Source organism: Myotis nattereri (genome assembly GCF_964212035.1).
Source record: "Myotis nattereri genome assembly, chromosome: 6".
NCBI classification, from domain to species: Eukaryota; Metazoa; Chordata; class Mammalia; order Chiroptera; family Vespertilionidae; genus Myotis; species Myotis nattereri.
This window is the reverse complement of record NC_138081.1, coordinates 57,310,840-57,333,203: the sequence shown is the minus strand read 5'-3', so window position 1 is coordinate 57,333,203 and position 22,364 is coordinate 57,310,840. Positions and strand designations below refer to the sequence as shown.

The following is a 22,364-nucleotide window of genomic DNA, read 5'->3' as shown; positions in this document are numbered from 1 at the left end:
AGTAGGAATTTTTTCTTTATATGCACATCATGAACTTCTTCCATGATAGCAAGAATTCAATACCATGTCAGAATGGATTCTAATTATACAAGTTCATTTAGTTTGGAGGTTTAGTTTAGAATTTTAAAGGACTCTAGGAAAATTTCTTTTAATCTAATATTTTACTGCATTTTTAAAAACTTGGCAATCTTTAAAGTATTTAATATTTAGAATTGAACAAAATATTCTGAGAAAAATCTATGAAGAGTTTATTTTTATATTATATATTATTTTACCAAGTATGTATATTACTTATTATTTAATATAGAATATCTAACCATTTAGTATATAATAGAAACAGGTGCACCTACAGATTTTTTCTAAACTTTGTTTTTTTCTATACTTTGCAGTATTTATCTATTGGTCCTGTGGACAGGTTTCAGTGATCTTTAGCCATTGAAGAATTTAAACTGTGATCCTTGAACTCATATGTATTCTGAATATATATGAAACAAGACAGCTCATGTAAGTCACTATAAAACTGATATACTTTGACCAAAAATGCTCAAAAATGAGAAGGGTATTTTATTTTCAAAAGACATGGAAAAAACTAAAACTCAAAGCTTAAGAATTTAACACTCCAATATCTCCATTTTAGGAACAGAAACTTCAAATAAAAATGTTAACAGTCTGTACCATACAGCAATAAAAGTTATATGTATAAATGATTCCAATACAAATTATCAAAGGTAAATAATAATTTTATGAAGAACTCAAGTATTAATATTGAACCAATTAGGTGAAATATCCATTTGTATAATATGTATGTATAAATATATGAAAATATTTGTGTATTACTATAAAAAGAAAATATATAAAAATATATAAGAATAGCATGCTACTTCTATAACTGATTTTATTTTCTTTTTAATTGAGTGAACAAAATGTTTTTTACTGCTGGGAAAATATATATGACTTCATTGTAAAAATAGTAAGTTCAAAGAAATATAAATATCCTTAGTGTTACCTTGATTGGCAGCACCTATTTAATGTAATTTTTAAAAATACATATTTAATTTTAATGATAAGGCAAAACATATTTATAGTCATACATTATCAAACTTATCAACATGAAAGACCTATAGTAGAGTTCTAACTCATGCTGGGTTTGGAGCTATCTTTCTGATATGCACTAAAATATAAAAAGTCAACATTTATAGTGAATATGTGACTTGCAAGTTCATTTCAAGTTCATAGTGTTCTGAGGCCTGAGGGATAGTTTTATGTTCTTAATGAAGGCAAAAGAAAACTAAATCATCTTGAAATAATCTAATTGTTAAAAATTTATAGTGAGGTAAGCATAAATGAAAAATGATTATAAATTTCCACCTGCAAAATAATAAAGCTATATCGTGGATTGTAAAGGCCAGTAAGCTTCCTTTTAAATTTACCATCTTTATGAATGATTTATTAATTCAAATTAGTAAAACATACTAATATTTTGCTGTCTGGTTCAAGAGAAATCTTCAGAATGAAGAAATGACTTTTATTTCATGGTGATTAGGACTTCTGTTAGATTCTGATGAAAAAGAGTAAACCCTACCACAATTATAGCTTACTGACACAACCAGCATTCTTTCTGCCCCAAAAGGTATCCTAGGACATTTTAATAAGATATGTGACATGTAAAAGTTCATTATTCCTCAGCACCCCACTGGGAAATAAAAAGAAAACTGATTGTGACTTTTGACAATCATTAGTTAGAAAAAGGAGGTAACAATTGCCAAAAAAATCACAAAAGTGAGCATGTTACCTGGCTATGACAAAGAGCACACAACTGACACCCAAGTAAGCCAGCAGAATATACATCCAGATATCAGGGGAGAGAGGATTCAGGAAGGAGAAGACGCCTGGGTTTGTACCGTTGGGCTTGCGGTACAAAATACTTATTCCAAGTGTCATAAAGGGCTTGGAAAAGTCGATGACCTTCTCACGAACGTAGGTAATAGCCAGTGGAGCAACTGCAAGGTCAGCTTTCTGTGGAGAGAAACATAAAAATGAAAAGAAAAATTCTAAGTCACAAGAAAGAAATCAGTAACCAAATGAAAACAAAGAATTTACACTTGACAATTGTCTCAGTGAAGATTGAATTAACATGTAAAACATTCCTCACTGCTTTCCTCTGCTACTCATTTCTATGTGCATCTGGATTAGCAAACCAAGATTTATTGCAAGTATAAAGGGGAAGAAAAAACCTTATGATGAAAATGCTGAAGAAACAATTATACATTCAGTACCTGAATTATCATACCACTAAAAGATACTTACTTTAAATCTCAACTTTAAAAGTCATTTAATATCCTATATAATAAAAGGCTAATATGCAAATTGTCCCCTCAACCGGGAGTACAACTGGGGGGAGGGAGGGCAGCCAGTCAGACCTGGCCAGCAGGTCTGATAGGCCCCAATCAGGGCGGCCGGCCAGACTCCATCAGTGCATGAATTCTTGTATCGGGCCTCTAGTCAATTATAATTTTATAAATATGTTGGTCAAATTCTAAATGCTTATAATAATAGCTACCTCAAATCATTTAGCTGATAATAAACATCTCTTTTCTTGTTTTAACAAGAAAAAGTGCAGTTACCAGTAAAAGCATTTAGTCTTTAATTAGTTAACATTGTGAAATCATATTTTAATGTGATGGTGTTTACTGTCCCTGATTTTCCTTTCTATACCTCTAATTTGTTTTTATATTATTTAATGAAAATTCTTGCAGCATTGCCTAAATCTAAATCGCATTAGGAAATGAGTTTTTCAATTTTCATGAAGTCGCTAATTTTCCACGGTAGCTTAAATATGTTAAATTACTAATGTTTTTCACTCATTATGTTATAACCATCTGTCAGGGATGAACTTAAGCTCTAATATATGAAAGAAAAAATTAAAATAGTTTAAAATAACAAAGGCATCTATTCCATCTATGATGAGAAATTATATTTCTACTTTCCTTTTCTTTTTGTAAACATACTGAGTGTTCAGAAAATATAGAAATGTTCATTGTAGAGAGCAATTGAAAGGCATATCAAAGAATAAAATTTGGCCTCTATTTTTCCTTGGGTCAGGAATTGTTGGGGGACTTGTGGAAGAAACTTCTCTAAGTGGCTGAGTTTGTTGATACTGTTGCTTTGGGTATGTACTTGTCTGCATTCTGGGGGTGTGGCAGAAAGAGAACCACTCAGATGCTTGGATAGAGTATCTTTGAGAGTAGCTATGGAGAGAGGAAGTTATTTCCTTAAAAAATCAGAAAGAGACTGCCAGCCCAGAATGAACTGACACGAGTTGGGACCACAGCAGCCTTCATGTTTTGCAGTTGGGTTTTGGAAGGTGTAGGGCTTAACCCAAGCAAAGAATTGCATTCCCTCCAATTGCAGAAGCTACAGAATATGCATATGCCCTTCATCTTTGACTGGATTGACAGTGGTTTCAGCAGTGTGCTACAGTTTCTGGGATTATATAAGAAAACTGGAAAATTGGTATTTCTTTAATTGTTTTGGGTATGTATTTCTTTGGGATAATGAGGGGGAAAAAACATTGCTCCACATACTAAAACAAATCAAAAGAAGAACTTGATTCATTAATGACTGAGGAAACCATTACTATGTGTCTATACTAATTCTTGAGAATAAGATCGACAGACCTGAAACCATCAGTGAAGAGAGGTTGTGAGAAATGTTTGGTTTAGATGGTCAGACAACACAAAAGGATAGTATATCTCTGAAAGAACTGAATGCCTAGCCCTAGGAACTCGTAAAGCAAGCCTTCAGAGAAGGTTTCCACTGGAAGACACATTACATGGCTTAACACCAACCTGCTTCGAATCTAGGTCTTGCCACTCAGGCCTATTCAGATATTTGATTGTTGAACATGAATAGTTTGAATTTGATAGACTCTTGTTGGTTAGAAAAGAGATTTTTTTAGGTTATTAGTGTTATATTAATTTAATTTGAGTGAGAATTGAAAACTGATTCGAGTTAGTATGAATACAGTATCACAATGTTCCCTTTCTAATTCCATAAAGATAATTAACTTGTACAGTTTATAATTTGACATGACCCCCAGTACAATTTATAAAAAGTGACTTTCCAGCCTTGGCCGGGTGGCTCAGTTGGTTGCAGTGTAATCCCACAGACCAAAAAGGTTTCGGGTTCGATTATTGGACAGGGCACATACCTAGGTTAGTAGTTGGATTCCTGGTTGGGGCACAGGGCACATATTAGAGGCAACCAATCGATGTCTCTCTCTCTCTCTCTCTCTCTCTCTCTCTCTCTCTCTCTCTCAATCCCTTTCTCTATCTTTAAAATCTATTTAAAAATATCTTGGGGTGAGGATTTAAAAAAAGGAACTTTCTAACAGTACATTTGAGGACTTTTTAACAACACAAAACTACAAATACAAACCACAATTAAAAGCTTGTCATGTTAAATTTTTATGTACTTTTTTGAAACTATTTTTTAAATTTTAGATTATATGTCCACCTATATTAAGTGTACAGTTAATAATTGCTTTGTTGACAATTACATGATGTCTTACAGATTTCAATAATATTGTTTTTATACAAATGTCATGCAATAAAACAAAACCTCATGTTTGGAAAAAATTAGGAAAGAAAATAGGTCTTTAGGGTCCTGGGAAGTTATCGTATTCATAAATCAAGAAATTATCAACTTAACAATAATGATTACTAATATCCCTTAAGCATTTTCTATGCAACAGGCACTGTGGTAAGATAAGAAAACTGAATTCATGAGAAGTTAAAAACCTGTTCCTCTTCATAGAGCTAATTGTTGAGCATTGGGACCAGGACATAAAACAAAGCTATTGACAGAGACACAGAAGCATGGAACAGACTGTGGCATCTCAGAGAAAGGATGGGGGTGGGTGAGAAGAAGGGTAGAGATCAACCAAAGAACTTGTATGCATATAACATAACCCATAGACACAGACTAGTGTGGTGAAGGCCTGGGGTGGAGGGCAGGGAATGACGAAAAGGCGTCAATGGGTGAAAAAATAGGACATCTCTAATACTTTCAACAATAAAGATATATATATATATATATATATATATATATATATATATATATATATATATATATTAGAGGCCCAGTACACAAAATTCGTGCACGGGGGGGGGGGGGGGTGTCCCTCAGCCTGGATTGCGAAAGGGTGCAGGCCAGGCCAAGGAACCACCAGTGTACAATCAGGGCAGGGGAGGGATGCGGGAAGTTGGCAGCTGGGGGAGGTACTGTGGGAAGGCTCCAGGGCATGTCTGGCGCATCTCACTCAGTCCCAATCGGCCAGACCCCAGCAGCAATCTAACCTATTGATCGGAGTGTCTGCCCCCTGGTGGTCAGTGTACATCACAGCGAGCAGTTGAGTGGCCTTAGCATTGCATTAGCATATTACACTTTGATTGGTTGAATGGCTGACCTGATGATTGGACACTTAGTATATTAGGCTTTTACTATATAGGATATATATATATATACACACACACACACACACACACACACATATATACACACACACACACACATATCCTATCTAATAAACGAGAAACATGGTAATTGGTGTACAACCGCTACCCTTCCCATTGGCTAATCAGGGTGATATGCAAATTAACTGCCAGTCAAGATGGTGGCCGGCAGCCAGGCAGCTGGAAGTGAACAAGAGGCTTGCTTGCTTCAGTGATGGAGGACTCCAACGTTCCCCGCCTGCCTTGCCGGCCTCTGAGCCTGCAGTTTAAGAAACATTGTAACAAATATAGAAGCTAAACAAAACCCCAGAAACCAGCTTTCAGCCAGCCGGGATCTCAGAGCTGGAGTTGATACAGAGTTTCGATTATAGAACCAAAACAAACCAGATACCTGCTTTCAGGAGCGGAGGGCTAAGAGCTGGAGCCTCAGAGCTAATGCTGGCCCAGAATTAAAAAAGAAAAAAGAAAAAAAGGAGCGGTTGGGAGCTTCCGTCACCCGCCAGCCTGAAAACAGCCCTCAGCCCCTCACCCAGACTGGCCAGGCACCCCAGTGGGGACCCCACCCTGAAGGGTGTGTGACCAGCTGCAAATAGCCATCATATCCTCATCCAGGATGGCCAGGCACCGCAGTGGGGACCCCCACCTTGAAGGGTGTGTGACCAGCTGCAAACAGCCATCATCCCCTCACCCAGGCTGGCCATGCACCCCAGTGGGGACCCCACCCTGATCCAGGATACACTTCAGGGCAAACCAGCCGGCACCCACCCGTGCACCAGGCCTTTACCCTATATAGTAAAAGAGTAACATGCCTCCCAGCACCGGGATCAGCGTAACAGCAGCGCCCAAACCCCCTGATCGCCCTGCAGCTCTCTGTGTGACAGGGGGCGGGGCCACAACCTCCCTATCCACCCTGCTCTGTTCATGACAGGGGAAGGCGCCCCAACCCCCTGATCAGCCCTGCTCTGTGCCTGATAGGGGGGAGCTCCCCAACCCCCTGATTGCCCTGCGGCTCTGTGTGTGACAGGGTGCGGCTCCCCAACCTCCCCCCCCCGCCCTCGGGCTCTGCTCTGTGTGTGATGGGGTAGAGCCATAACCTCCCCATCGGCCCTGCCCTGAGTGTGAGAGTGGCGGCGCCCCAACCCCCTGATCGGCCCTCCTCTGTGGGTGATAGAGGGCAGCGCCCCAAACCCTGATGGGCCCTGCTCTGTGCATGACAGGGGGCAGTGCCCCAACCCCCTGATGGGCCCTGCTCTGTGCATGACAGGGGGTGGCGCCACAACCTCCCCATCGACCCTGCCTTGAGTATGTCAGGGGACGGTGCCCCAACCCCCCAATTGGCCCTACCCTGAGCGTGACTAAGGGTGGCATCAGAACCTCCCAATCGCCCTGCTCTGTGTATGACAGGGGGCAGCGCCCCAACTCCCCAATCGGTCCTGCTCTGAGCCCGACCAGGGGCTACACCTAGGGATTGGGCCTGCCCTCTGCCACCCTGGAGCAGGCCTAAGCCAGCAGGTCGTTATCTCCTGAGGGGTCCCAGACTGCGAGAGGGCACAGGCCGGGCTGAGGGACCCCGCTCCCCCCCGAGTGCACAAATTTTTGTGCACTGGGCCTCTAGTATATATATATCTTCATATAGTATATCTTTATATACATATATATCTTTATGTATACATACACACACATATATAGAAAAATAAGCTATTGAAATCTATACCAAGAAACAACGATGACATGCATCTCAGAAAATAGAGATGAAATAATCAGGGAGACATCATTCTTTAATTCACTTATTTACTTATGAAGTAATTCACAGAGATAGAAAAGAAATGCACAGAAGCAAGGGTAGTGATTAATAGACTATAGTCTCTGAGAATGTAGAGGATAGGTGCAGAGCCTATGCAGATGGAATATGTTGCACAGGAAGGAGACAGCACTATCTCTGAGAGAGAAAAAAAGAAGTAAAAATGGTTTGCAAAGTAAACAAATTTGTTAGGGAAAGAAAATGATAATTTAAGAAGCAAAGATTCCAGGTTAAAAAAATGAACAACATGAATTGGGGCTTTGCTTCCTCTGGGGGCTGAATATGTGTACAACACAGTTTATCATTGTGTGGCTTCATTTTGTAACCTCCCTCTTCCAGGCACAGGGAAAGCAAACTTTCACCACATATATATCTATATCTATATCTATATCTATATCTATATCTATATCTAATCTATATCTATATCTATATCTATCTATCTATATCATCTATATCTATATCTATCTACATGAAGTAATTTGGAAATTAGAACAGGATGCCATAATGGTCATAACCAGCTCAGGAGGAGGGGCCAGGTGCAGCCCCGAGCCTAAGAGAACAACATGCAGGCGTGATCCAGAACTACATGCAGGGGGGCGGCCCGGCCCCCAGCAGCCCCAGAGTGGAGGCAGGGGGTTGTGCCCAAGCCGCCACTGCCATTGGGCCCCAGCAGACCCGGAGCAGAGGTAGGAGGGCTGTGCCCAAGTTGTCGCTGCTGCCTGGCCCCAGCAGCCCCAGATCAGCCCACAGAGGGAGGCCAGACTGTGGCATAGGTCCGCTCCCCATAGGGGGATCCCATGGGTAGAGGGCCTAAGCCATCAGTAGGACATCCCCTGAGGACTCCCAGACTTTGAGAGGGGGCAGGCTGGACTGAGGGATTCCCCCTCCCCCCGCCCCCAGTGCACAAATTTTATGCACAGGGCAATTCATGCACAGGGCCTCTAGTAAAGCATATAAGTGAATATGTTTTGAACTAGTAAAAATGTTTAATTCAAAATATAATATAAACAAAAGTTATGAAACAATTCAAATAACATATATTTATTCTGAGAAAGACAAATACGATGTGATTTCACTCATATGTGGAACTTAGTGAACAAAGCAAAATAAGCTGAAATACAAAGCAAAATAGAGAGAGACTCATAGATAGAGAGCAGGCAGATAGTGTAGGTTGTTGGGGAGTTGGAGAGATTGAGCAAAAAAAGAGAGAACTCATGGACTTGGACAACAGTGTGGTGATTGCAAGGGGGTGGGGTGGAGATGGAAGAAAGCACGGGGGGGATAAATGATGATGGGGGAAAGACCCCATACATGATTTCAAAAAAAGTTGTTCTTATCTTAATAATAGTGACCATTCATATATAAAATTTTAAAATTTACTCAGCATTGCTTAAAATAAAATTTTGATTCCAAAAATAAAATGAAAAAGAGACAAAAGTTACATAGTAATATACTTTAAATCACAAAAGAAATTAGTTTTTAGGAAAAAAAAAACTATAAACAGACATTTCTAAACATTTCATAAAAAATACATGGATCAACAGACAATGATGCATCCATGTAATGAAATATTATTCAGCAATAAAAAGAAATGAGCTATCAAGCCATCAAAGACATGGAAGAACCTTAAATGCATGTGACTAAGTGAAAGGTATCAGTCTGTAAAGGTTTTATAGAGAACTAGGGGCCCGGTGCACGAAATTCGTGCACTGGGTGTGTGTGTGTGGGGGGGGGGTGTCCCTCAGCCCAGCCCACCCCCTCTCACATACTGGGAGCCCTCAGGTGTTGACCCCCATCACCCTCCAATCGCAGGATCGGCCCCTTGCCCAGGCCTGACGCCTCTCCCAGAGGCCTGGGCAGGGGACCCTCATTTCCCCCCATCACTGGTTCTGCCCCCAGCCCAGGCCTGATGCCTCTGGCCCAGGCATCAGGCCTGGGCAGGGGACCCCCAGACCCCTCCAATTGCTGGCTCTGCCCCTTGCCCAGGCCTGATGCCTTGGCCAGAGGCATAGACCCCCATCACCCTCCGATCGCCTGATCGGCCCCTTGCCCAGGCCTAACGCCTCCGCCAGAGGTGTCAGGCTTGGACAGGGGACCCCCATGTCCCCCCGATCACTGGCTCTGGCCCCCGCCCAGGCCTGAGGCCTCTGGCCCAGGAATCATGCCTGGGCAGGGGACCCCCATCTCCCTCTGATCACTTGCTCCACCCCCCGCCCTAGCCTGACGCCTCTGACCCAGGCTTCAGGCCTGGGCAAGGGGACCATCATATCCCCCCAATCCCCGGCTCCGCCCCCCCACCCAGGCCTGATGCCTCGGCCAGAGGAGTTGACCCTCATCACCCTCCGGTCACCAATCACCGGATCGGCCCCTTGACCAGGCCTGAGGCCTCCAGCAGAGGTGTCAGGCCTGGGCAGGGGACCCCCAGCTCCCCGCAGTTGCAGGCTCCGCCCCTGCCCAGGCCTAACGCCTCTGGCCTAGGCGTCCGGCCCGGGCAGCGGGGACCCGCAGCTGCAGCGGCCCCGCAATCGTGGGCTTCGCTTTAGGCCCAGGCAAGGGACCCCTAGCTCCTAGGACTGCCAGCTTCGACCGTGCCCAGCTCCCATCGCTGGCTCCACCCCTACTTCCTGCTATCACTGGCCAGGGCGGCAAAGGCGCCTGATTCTCCGATCATGGCTGGGGGGCAGGGCAAAGGCAGCCCCAGGGCCGCCTTTGCCCTGCCCCCCAGCTCTTAGCTCCCCCCTGGGTTTCCGATCACTGTCAGTGGCAGGGGGCTTCTTCCTGCTTTCCCTTTCGCCTCCCTGCATTGTGCCTACATATGCAAATTAGCTGCCATCTTGTTGGCAGTTAACTGCCAATCTTAGTTGGCAGTTAACTGCCAATCTTAGTTGGCAGTTAATTTGCATATAGCCCTGATTAGCCAATGAAAACGGTATCACCGTACGCCAATTACCATTTTTCTCTTTTATTAGTGTAGATGATTCCAACTACCTGATATTCTGGAAAAGGCAAAACTATGGAGAGTAAAAAGATCTGTGGTCACCAAACTGTCAAGACAACAGGGAAAAATGAATAGATGGAACATATAACATTTTTAGGGCAGTGAAACTACTCTGCAAAAACTACAATGGTGGGTACATAACCCTGTAAATCCATAAAACTGAGCAACACAAAGAATGAATCCTAATGTAAACTATAGATGTTAGCCAATAATAATGTATAAATAGTGGTTCATTAACTGTAACAAAGGTACTACACTAATTGAAGCAGTTAATAAGGGAAACTAGGGGGAGGAGAGTGGTAGGATGGGAGAAGGTATATGGAAATTCTATTTTCTGCACAATTTTTATGTAAATCTAAAACCTCTCTAATACAAGTCTATTAATTTAAAAAAAACAAAAAACTACAATTGGTTGTTTTAACTACATCCCCAGTCAGTGGGATTTAATGAGTTATGGGGATTAATTAATTAGAACTTAATTGTTATTATTAATAGCAAAGCATATAAACTAATGAAACATTAATTATCAAAAATAAGCAGCCTCTAATTGCACATCAAATATATTTTTAAATCCATTTAAACAATCTTCAGGATTTATCTTGCAGCAGAAAATATGAGTATTCACTTATACATAATAGCATTCTCCATAAATAAGATCTAACTTCATTACAAGTCTACTAATAATATGATCATTTTGAAATCTAATCAAAATGTCATTAAAATAAAGATGTTTATAATGATAGATATGGTATTTTCTCATCAAATTTCATATTATTAAAGGCTGAGCAGTGGAAGAAAAAAGCCTGATGGTAAAATGAAACAATTCAAGAAGTTTTTATCTTTGTTGATACAGGTTATGATTTGATGAAAATAGATTCAGTAATTGATTTTATTTTTTAAGGAATAAAGTAATCTTGTATTAGAAGAAACTAGTGGTCAAAATTGTTTTAAAATCTTTTTTATCAAAAGAAAAATAAATGTAAGTGAATTGGTATGTCATATGAATAGTACAAAGAAAAGGGAAAGCTCACTTCTACCTGATTGGTTTAGCAAAGGATTTACCAAATCATTCTACCTATTATACTAGCGGTGCAGCTTAAAGAAAGAGTCTGAGTTGACAAAGGCTTGAATTGGTAGGGTGGCAGCAGCAGGCAAAAGAAATATCAAAGTACTAGGTAGCATTAAATGTGGCCATTAGGGGTCCAAACTGAGTTATATTCTTTGCCCAAATCACTTCCATTAATCCTCAAAACAGCTCTATCAGATTTGGAATGTGATATCCTTTTTATAGGTGAAAAAAACAATTGTGAGAGTTTGAAAAAGCATGGTGCCCAGACAGCATGGTTCAGGGGTCGCTATTCGATTCCTGGTTGCAGGCTTGACCCCCAGTGGGGGTCATTTGGGAGGTGGCTGATTCATGATACGTTATCATCATTGATGTTTCTATCTCTCTCTCCATCTCCCTTCCTCTCACAGAAAATCAATAAAAAATATTTTAAAATGTATGGCTCCAAAGATGACTTAACCATACTCATTTCCCACTATTTTTCTTGTATTATCATTCAAATACATCATGACCATTCTACTGCTACACTATTTCTGTGTTTCCCAGCCCAAAACTATCTTCCCTTTTTGTCACTATGCAAATTCTATAAGACACATCTCTGTTTTTTTTTTTTGTGTGTGTGAACCTTTCTGAACATTCTATAAATATTAATTTCTTCTAAATGAATTTTTATAGCACTTGTAAACTTAACCATGTAACTGAACCTGTTAACAATAATTTGTTGTGTTATTGCTGATTTTTTTCACATTTAACTCAACTAATATGATATGAAAGGTTCAAATATACATATCGTTGCGATTGTATTGTTTCTGTTCCTATGAGAGTGTGATTACTTTGACACCTACAGGCATTCCCTTCAATCAAAGCACATAGCTCTGAACTAAAGGGAATGACAAAGTATTTCTCCCTGGAAATTTCACAAAGATGTCTGGGAAGTGACTACATTATTAATTTAGTACCAATGTAATATTCTATCATTCTATGTGAAACTTCCAAATTGTCTTATGCAGGCCTATGATCATAATCATTCTAACATCCTTCAGGCACTAGACAAAATCTGACACTTAGAAACTGCTTAGTAAATATTTGCTGAATACAGTTTCAATTTAACTTACTAAAAATTTTCAAAGAAAATCTCTCAGAGAATTTTTAAATTAAACTCATTTTCTGATCTTACTCTAGAAGTAAGATTTATTGTTACAGTAATACAATTTATAGTGAACTAACCATCTAGGGAGAACAGAATAATTCTTTTTATGGAGTTACATAGCTAATGGCAATCATTTGATTAAAGTCTCAATGAAAAATGATAACTTTACATTTTGATCTATTATTTAAGTCTCTAATACAAAAATAGATAAAAGCATATCTTAATAGCACAATAACTCCAAATTTGATCATATTGAGAACATTTATGAAGTCCTACTAATCAAAGAACATAATAACATTATTTTTGATCTGGTCCAGGAAACATCTCATATATCCTTCTGTAAGTTCTTATAACTTAACAACAAAAACCCAGTTCTAAGGATTTTTTTCATTCCTATGATGTTTTGAAATCCTTAATAAGTGGGTAAAATAATTAAAGTAGCAACTGCATATGGATAAATTGGAAATATTTAACTAAGATATTTAACCAGGTTAATTATACATACTAATATCACTTATGAGATCACACCTTCCTAAACTGTTTGCAATATATAATGTGAACAAATGCTTTGCCTCTGTGTGCACTTTTAGGAAACATAGTTCACTTTTTGTACATCTGGCAAACAATCTCTACCGCTATCTACCTAGTCACACTTCATACCTCCTGGACTCTTAACAAGGCCTCCTAATTGGTTCCCTGCTTTCATTCTTGACCAACTAGAGTCTGTTCTTCATCCAAAGACCAGAAAGTTATTTTTAAAAGACATGCTCGATTATCACATCTTGCTCAGAACGCTCCAATAACTTCTAGCACACCTGGAATAAAATCTAATCTCAGCCTACAAATTACTAAAAGAGATGGCTCCTAGCTACTTCATCAACATCAGATTTTATCAACTGTATGCTCTTAGTTGAATTACTTTTATTCTTAAAATTCTGGCTGTCTTACTAATTTCTAAACCTTTGTACTTGTTATTCCTTCTGTCTTCAAAGCTTGGCCCTTGTACAACCACATGGCTTATTCTTTCACTTCATCCACATGTCTGTTCTGATGTCAGTCACTCAAAGGATCTTTTGTAACCACTCATTCTATCACTCTTCATCTCCTTACCAGGTTTTCATTTTATTAAAAAACTTATATAATTATCTGAAAGTGTCATTTATCGTCAGCCTCCTTCCAGTGGAAAGTAAGTTCCTTTTGAGTAAGGAGTTTCTCTGTTCAGTTCTGTTTCTCCAGTGCCTAGTACAGTGCCTGGCACAGCATAGTCATTAAATGGATGAGTGAATGAATAAAATTATCATTGTTGCTCATTCTTTCTCCAATATTTCCCTAAATATTATAGAAGCCAGTATTCTTGAGTTTTGTCTTCTTAAAACAGTGAGATTTTTCATGTGCCTGATTTCTATTTTTATACAACTGATTAACTGCTGACATGTTTCATATAATATACCAGTGGTAAACTCAGGTTTAGTTACTATAACAAATAAGAACTCACCAAATACCATTATGTTAATACCCATTAGGTTTTGGTTAACAAAAATTTTAATAAGGTCAAAGTTATATGTGTGAAAACCTAACTTCAAATTTTTATAAATTACATATATTTCATACGGTACACAACCTAATATTTGTAGATTTATAGAAAACATAAACTTATACTTGAGAAATATGCCATCCGTTGCTTTTTAACAAAACAAGTATTAAGCATATAGTATCCAGTGGAAGTAAAATAGGCAACTGAGTTATAAAACACGGAGCTTTGTTTCACACATTTAGGACAGAAGTAGGGACAATGAAGAATAAAATTAAACACATGCAGTAGTAGTTCAGCTGGTGCTTTGGCAGCTATTACTTTATGTAAACCTACTGATAATGTCAAATGATATTGACTAGATCTACCCAACATGCCATTACTGACAGAATGAGGAACAAACTTCTCAACTGGTAATTGTGCAGAAGAGCCATGGATATAAAATATGCCTAAAGTTTGAAAGTTTGAAGATGGGGGCAGGTTCAGTTGTTTTTGTTTTGTTTTGTTTCATTCCTACCCAGATCTGATTTTATTATAAACTCTCAATTGAAATATTTATAAATATTAACACTGCTATATTAAAATTGTCACAATATCTTCCCCTCACAATCCAATATTTCCATAATATTTATTTATATTTAATGTCTTAGTAGAATTCTTGGGAGGAAAAAGGCACACAGAAATTTGAGGGGTTGTTTTACATTGTTAATTTCAAGAAAACTAAATTTCTATTGAAAATATTCTGAAATCACAAATATCAATGCTCCAAAGTGGAATTTAGTGTATCTATTATTCATCATCAAAGCACTGAACAATGGTGTCCCTGACATTTTCTGTTCCAGGTTTAGGGTATTGCGGGTTTCCTAATTTTAAAATAATCTCTTATAAAATTATAGTATAAGTAAAAACATTTTAATCCTGCCAGATATAATCACTTAAATATATTATATTATATAATTCTTATAGTTATATTTAAACCTACATGAAAACCAAGGAAATATACACAATACTATTCAAACTTTAAAAATATGTATTTATCAAGCATGTAGTTGAGAAGAGATAGATGATAGATGGCTTCTTTGAAACAAATTTATGTGCGAAGATTCAAAATAAAAAATTAGAAGCAACTCAAAATATTACTTAAAATGTCATGTTATTTATTGAACCCGTGAAACTTTCACAGAATTTCTTGTTACTGAAGCTTTTATTTCTTCTATATATTTTCTGCTAAGCTTTTTTTCATTTCTCCATTTAAATGCTATGGGAACACAACCAGTGGACCAAGAAACAACTACTAGCACTATGATGAATGACTATGAACTACAAGAAACCTTTTAAATGGAATTGTGAACTTATAATTCTGATCTGGTATATCATTCTTCAGGGGATAATGGATTAAGCACATTGGATTTCCAGGCTATATTTTAAAAATAATAGGTAAATTATAACAGTTGTAAATAATCAATGATATAAATTATTATTATGATCAGTTTATTTTAAAACAGAATATTAGCTAATATAGAATAATTTTAAAATTGAGTTCAGAACACTATTATTCAGAAGATTAGTTACAATAACAAAATTTCCTTGACAAAGTATTAACATAGTTTAACTATGCCCCAGGCCTAAGGCAAAGTATAGGACACACAGGTATTTAAATTAATTCTCTAACAAAAATATTTTGTAACATGTTTTCTCTGATGCCCATAACTAATAAAATTCCATGAATCTGTGTTTTTAAATTAAGTTTTGTAAAGGTTTAAATATAACTAGTCAATCTTTGTTTAATAAAAAATTAAGGTATGAGGGAGAATATGTAATATGTCACCATCTATCTGAAGTCATTCATTCACTTATTCATTTATCATTGCACAATTCACCAATTTATTAAACAAACATTTATTCCTGAGTGACTGTTCTCTAATAAGAGATGCTCATAACACTGAAAAGACAAAATGAAGAGACAGACACTAAACTTGAAAAAAATAGAAGATGTAATTTCTGGTAGTAAAGGGTGTTATGAAGGACAATAAAGCATGGTAAGAGAATCAGAATGTGACTAGGGGAGAAAAGGAGGCCACTGTTTTTAATAATATGGAGAGAGATGGCCTCTCCAAGGTCTGGCACTGAGTCAAGGCTTCTTAGGTCAGGGGAAGGCCCTATGAGGTCTGAACAGAATAGTCTGGCAGAGGGCCCTGCGAGTTACAAAGGCTTTGCGTGTAAACGAGCTGAGCATTCTAGAGGTGCAGGACACATGTCTATAGCCCTCCCAATCACCTCCCAGTTTCATCATCCTATTGAATCTCTCCAGAAAAATCCCACTGAAGTATGAAACACTGCATGAAAACACACTCCAATCATAAACAAAAGATGACAGATTTAGAAGAGAAAATTGTGTCATTGCACCTCTCATTTCAGTCTCAGTATATTTTTACACAACAATGAAATACTGTTGTTATTTATTCTTTATCTTTACCCTACAAATATGATCTCTTTAAATTAACTTATTCAAATTCAACAGCAAGAAAATTAATTGTGCCTTAGAATTTGGTAAAATACTATCCAACATATTAAATATTTAAGATAAACAACATTTCTATGATGTGATAACTTAGCATTATATAAATAATAATAGAAAGAAAAGAAAATGAACAGAAGGAACTGTGCACAGTATTTCTGAACCTGTGACATGACCTTGCACCTACATCGCCTATCTGATCATGAGCCTACAAAGATCTTCTCTTAACAAGAACAAAGTCACTGTTTTCTGTTAATGTCGTTGAGAAATAGCTATTTCATCCTAGCATATTTGAATAATTCAAGTATAATAACTGAGTTGAGGTCACTTCTACAGTTTGTTAATAAAAATCGAGGCCGTTCTTGTATTTCTTCATTTGATTTTAATATCACCAAATATTTAAGAATACTTGAGTAACTCACAGGTAAATCTGAATATAAATGCTAAAAAACAAAGGTGAAAACACACAGAAAAAATTCTAATACTGCAACTGTTGCAACTGTTGTGATAGTTTTTGATAGAAGAAAACTGGATGTAATAAAAAAGGGTCTTGAAGAAAATAGTTATCCTTGAAAAGCAGCCAAATTTTAGGGTAACAAAAATAAGCTCCTCATTTGTAAGTATTTCAGATAGAACCTCTGATATCCAATAGTAAATAACATGCTGGAGAAAATACTACTATATTTCAAGGCTACCAATTCTTACCTTTTTTATAAATTCATGAATTTTTACAGGATTAAGAGAAACCTATAATCAATCCATTTATCTTTCTATAAATGTAAAAATAAAAATTTGCAAGTAATATTAAATTATACAAATATTTTGTATCCATGATACTTTTCTTTCGCTAGTTTAAAAAAAGTTATATAAATAGTAAAATAAAATAAGCTTATATTTTCTCAACTATGAAATAATATGATAGGACCTAACAATCAGTATTTACTGGTAGACTAGGCAGAGTGGAGATGCAAAGACATTTAAATGTGATCCCTCCCAAAGCTTATATAAAATTCCTTAAAGCAATAAATACCCAGGGGAACTATAAGAATACAATGAATTATATGAGGAAGAGATCAATGGAATGGTTAGGAGAAGATTCATGGAATAGTTGAGAATTAAACTCTGAGTCAGAAAGACCAATATAGCAGCTAATAAGCATAGATTCTAAAATTATTAGTGACTCAAACTTTCCAATCAGTAGGCACAATTTGTTTCCATAGTGGGTGGTCCCAGAGAAGGGTATATAACTTTTACCTGATCAATTTACTATTTGGACAGTAGACCTCAATACCACCTCTTGCTGCTTAGCTTCTAAAGATTCATTAACAGGATAGAGAGTCCCTAAGCTGCCCCCTTGTCCACCGTTTGGGTAAGAGCATTCACTACCATATTCCAAGGATTGTTTTTATATCTTCAAACCCATACCTTTTAGCTATTGGTCTTAATCTTCCAGAAATCTATGTATCTGTCTATATCCCATTCTGAATTTCACATGGAGCACTTTTAAGTTATGGATAATACTAGACCAGCACACACTACTTTTGAATCAGGAGCCCCAAGGCTCATAGCTTTGTCAGACTTATTCTGTATTTTTGGAATGGATTTTGTTATGGGTATTCATTAAAGAGGAGTCTGTCAAGCTCGATGTTACTATACTATCTGACAAGAAATAAGGCAGTATTATTTATAATTATAATATAAGCTACTAGTAGCTAAAAGTTAGTCAGAATACATAAAGGTAACAAGTAGAACTGGGAAGCAGTGACCTAAGACAAGCAACTGGAAAATGAGGAGAATGTTATGGGAACCAGTGAAAGAGTGCTTCTAGGACAGAGAATTGGGTTGAGAAAATAGCCCCTTAAGATCCTGTAAGATAAAGCCTCACAAATATATACTGTATTTTACAAGTCCAACAAATTAATAAGAGCAATTCTTTATGACATGTTAGTTTAAAATTTATCATGGATAAGATGTGAGCCAATGGAGATGCCTAGTGCAGCCAATGGGGTAAACAAGTTTGCCATAGGGGAAATGAAAACAGTGGTTAGAGATTGAAAGGAATTTTTTCAAATTGATAAATCATGATTTTTAAAAATACAAATGGAAAAGGATCTTTCTCTGTCTAAAGCAGAGAAAGAGACATTTGTCTAAAAATTTCTGAATAAACAGAATGCAAAAGAATATCCGTAAGCAGGAGATATGCCAATTTCTCCATTAAACTTAGAAGAGAAGATGAAAGAACAGGTGCTAATGAAGCAGTGCTTGTCAAATTGATGGTGGAAAATGTAGGTAGGACATTCTCATTTAGTGATTGCTACTTCTCTTGGAAGCAGAACAGGTTTCCAAGATACGTAGCAAGTTAGACTGTAAGATTTGAGAAGTAGAAACAAATATTTGAAAACAGGGTTGCAGAATATAAGAGAGTGTGGTGACTAGAGTTTCTAGCAGCCATGGCAGAGTTGACAGCTCATTTGTGATTACTATCAGTTTATAGTGGTTCCACGCATCACAACTGCTGGGATTTCTCCATCTGAGCTTACTCTTCTAAGTCAGATACAGTGAAGAAGATACTAACATTAATACATTTTGAGGAGGGAAAAGCTATAAACAACAGAAAAAAATAAATTTGGTACTAGAAGAGTGTGGCTGTAACAATAATCCATAGACACGAAGTTGAATATGGAGAAATATGAAGAAAGGAAATAATTAATATAGAGTAACAAGTAAATAAACAACTTGTGGATTTCGAGGGTCACAAGTAAGTGTATTTGGGTCAAAAAATCAAATACCCAAAGCATGAAGGAAAAGAGTTACATTTCTGAATTGATCTAAGAGTTAGTGTACTTTGGGTCATGATAATGATTATTATGTCATTATAGTCATATACAAATATTATGGGGCTGAGAGGTCCCCTGAATGAATAACTCAAGAAGTTTAAAGTCCATAGTGATGGCTGCATCTTCTGTAAGGAAAGAGAGTTTAGGAGGTCAGAAGAATGGTCTCTCCCCTTGAAGTTTCAACAATTTGAACAGCTATAATTCATCAAAGGATTACCTGCTCAATGCACAAACAAGTCTGAAAGATAAACACATTGAAATATCTAAAGGTGGACAAGTAAGAGCAAATTGGGAAGGTGATAGGGAGAAGGGCTCAAAGGAGCCACAGATGCAGCCAGGCAATGCGGAGTTCACTGCAGGGCTCAGCCCAGAGAGTGGAAGGAGCAAAGAGTTTTAGTGAGCACAAAAGCCAAATAGCCAAAGCAATTCTGAGAAAAAAAAAAGAATGAAGCCAGAGGTATCACCCTACCTGACATCAAATTATACTACAGAGCTATGATCATCAAAACAGCATGGTATTGGCAGAAAAACAGAAACACAAACCAATGGAACAGAATTGAGAGCCCAGAAATACCACATGTATAATTTTTGACAAAAGAACTAAAAGCATAGAGTGGAGAAGAGAAAACTTCTTCAATAAATGGTGCTGTGAAAATTGGAAAGCCACACAAAAGAATAAAACTAGACAACAGTTTGTCTTCATGTACAAAAAATAATTCAAAATGGATCAAACACCTAAATATAAAATCTGAAACAATAAATTACATAGAAGAAACAATAGGTACTAAACATATGGACCTTGGTCTTAGAGAACATTTTATGAATTTGACCCCAAAAGCAATGGAAGTAAAGGCAAAAATAAATGAATAGGACTATATCAAACTGAAAAGCTTCTGCACAGTGAAAGAAACCACAACAAAGCAAAAAGGGAACCAAGCTAATGGGAGAAGAGATTTACAAACACCTATGACAGGGGTTAACCGACCAGACACACAATCCAATTTAAAAATTGTTCAGAGGATCTGAACAGACACTTTTCTAAAGAAGACATACACATGGCTAACAAATATATGAAAATATGCTCAAATTCACTAGGTATTAGGGAAATGCAAATCAAAACTACCATGAGATACCACCTTATACCTGTTAGAATGGCTGTTACCAACAACACAAGTAATTGTAACAAGTGAGGAGCAGTTGTGGGGAAAAAGGAACCCTCATTCCCTGCTGGTGAATATGTAAACTGGTATAGCCACTAAGGAAAACAGTATGGAGGTTCCTCAAAAACTTAAGAGTAAAGTTACCATATCAGCCTGAAATCCCTCTTCTGGGTATCTACCTGAAAATATTGAAAAAATTTATTCACAAAGATATACGCATCTTAGGCATTGTCCTTGACACTACACTGACACATAGTTTATTCAGATATTTTTATTCTTTTAAAAACTGTTTTTAGTATAATCTAAAACACATGTATACTGTTTGTATATATTCATAAACATATATACACAGTGTATACTATGTGCATATGCAAATATAGATAAAAATGTTTGTGTGCTTATAATGTACCAATTTAAAAATTGTCAAGGTCAAGTTTATATGTTTTTTAAAAATTCTTCATTTTGAAAGTATTATATATGTCTCCTTCCCCCCCCCCCCCGACCTCTTCCCATCCACTCCCGTGCCCCAGCATAGGCCCTCACCCCCCTACTGTCTGTATCCATTGGTTATGCATATAGCATGCATACAAGTTCTTTGGTTGAGTGCACCATTATTTACATAGAGACCATATGACAATATTAGAGCATATCAAAATAGTTATTATTTGTATAACATTACATATTCTAATTAGAAAATTCAACATTAGCTGAATAACAAATCATAAAATATAATTTATATAAAAAGATGCATAGGAATGAATCTACGCTAGCACATGCATAGAAGTAACATCATTTACTTAGGGTCTTGGAATAACATAAAAGTACTGACTAGAAACAAGATACATCATAATTCAAGAAATTCTTTACACAATGACAGACTGATTTGAAAACAGAAAGACACTGGTTATTTTGTTACTAAGGCTATTCCTGGCAGTTATCCAGGGACTACAACTGCACAACCTTACAAACAGCATAAAAATGGACTGTTTGAACAAAGGGGCTCCGCAGGATAATGAGTGGTGCACAGTATTTCTCACTGCGCGCTGATGAGCTCCTTTTGAACTTTGCCAAGATTTAAACAATGGTGACAGGGCTCTGGCTCTGGCAGGAAATGTGGGCCTTGAACAGTGCTTCAGGAATGAGGGCGTTTGTTGTTTGTTTGCTTGTTTTCATTAGAAGCCACATTTTAATCATTTAGACTCTTTATTGGTTCTAATTAGTTCTGGAGTCTTAAAGAAGCTTATAAAATATCAGAAAGAAATATTTGCCACAATGGTCTTCTTAAAAAAGAAGGATCTAGAGTTGCTCTTAGATTAATCATTAAAGGTTAAAATTTTAAATTCCAAGGTAGTAAAAGCTTCCGCAAACTTTTTAATGGTATCATGAGTAGGGGAAATATATAGGTCGGATCACATGAAATGCTTGATATTTCATTGTAATCAACAAAAAAATGACAATTTTATCTTTTAACCTAATATTATAACTTATATAATTAACCAATGTTGTATAAAATAATTTCCTTCAGGTAAAACTATGTGCTGAAGTTAAATTAACAGCAACACTAAAAGTAGTATATTGGAAAAGCATCTGTCATTTTCTTATAATTAAAGCTTAATGACTTCCTTGACTGTTTTCCTCTCAGAGAGGATTAGATATATACCCCTCAGGTTCCCCTAAGTATCTTGGAAATAACTATATTATCTTCTTACCTGAAGTACATTAAAATTATTTAAATGTCTATTTTACATGGGATTCATATTTATGTTTATATCTTCAGTGTATACTATTGT

The 22,364-nt window shown here is 37.1% G+C and overlaps 1 protein-coding gene across 2 annotated transcripts in view; it reads right to left on the bottom strand.

Moving 5' to 3' along the window:
- Window positions 1-22,364, bottom strand: part of GRIK2 (glutamate ionotropic receptor kainate type subunit 2) — a 565,655-nt gene that overhangs the window by 138,378 nt on the left and 404,913 nt on the right. For both annotated transcript variants that reach the window (XM_081093994.1, XM_081093993.1), the window contains one exon: window positions 1,793-2,016. In XM_081093994.1, coding sequence (XP_080950120.1) covers window positions 1,793-2,016 — 224 coding nt within the window. The remainder of the gene's footprint in view (window positions 1-1,792; window positions 2,017-22,364) is intronic.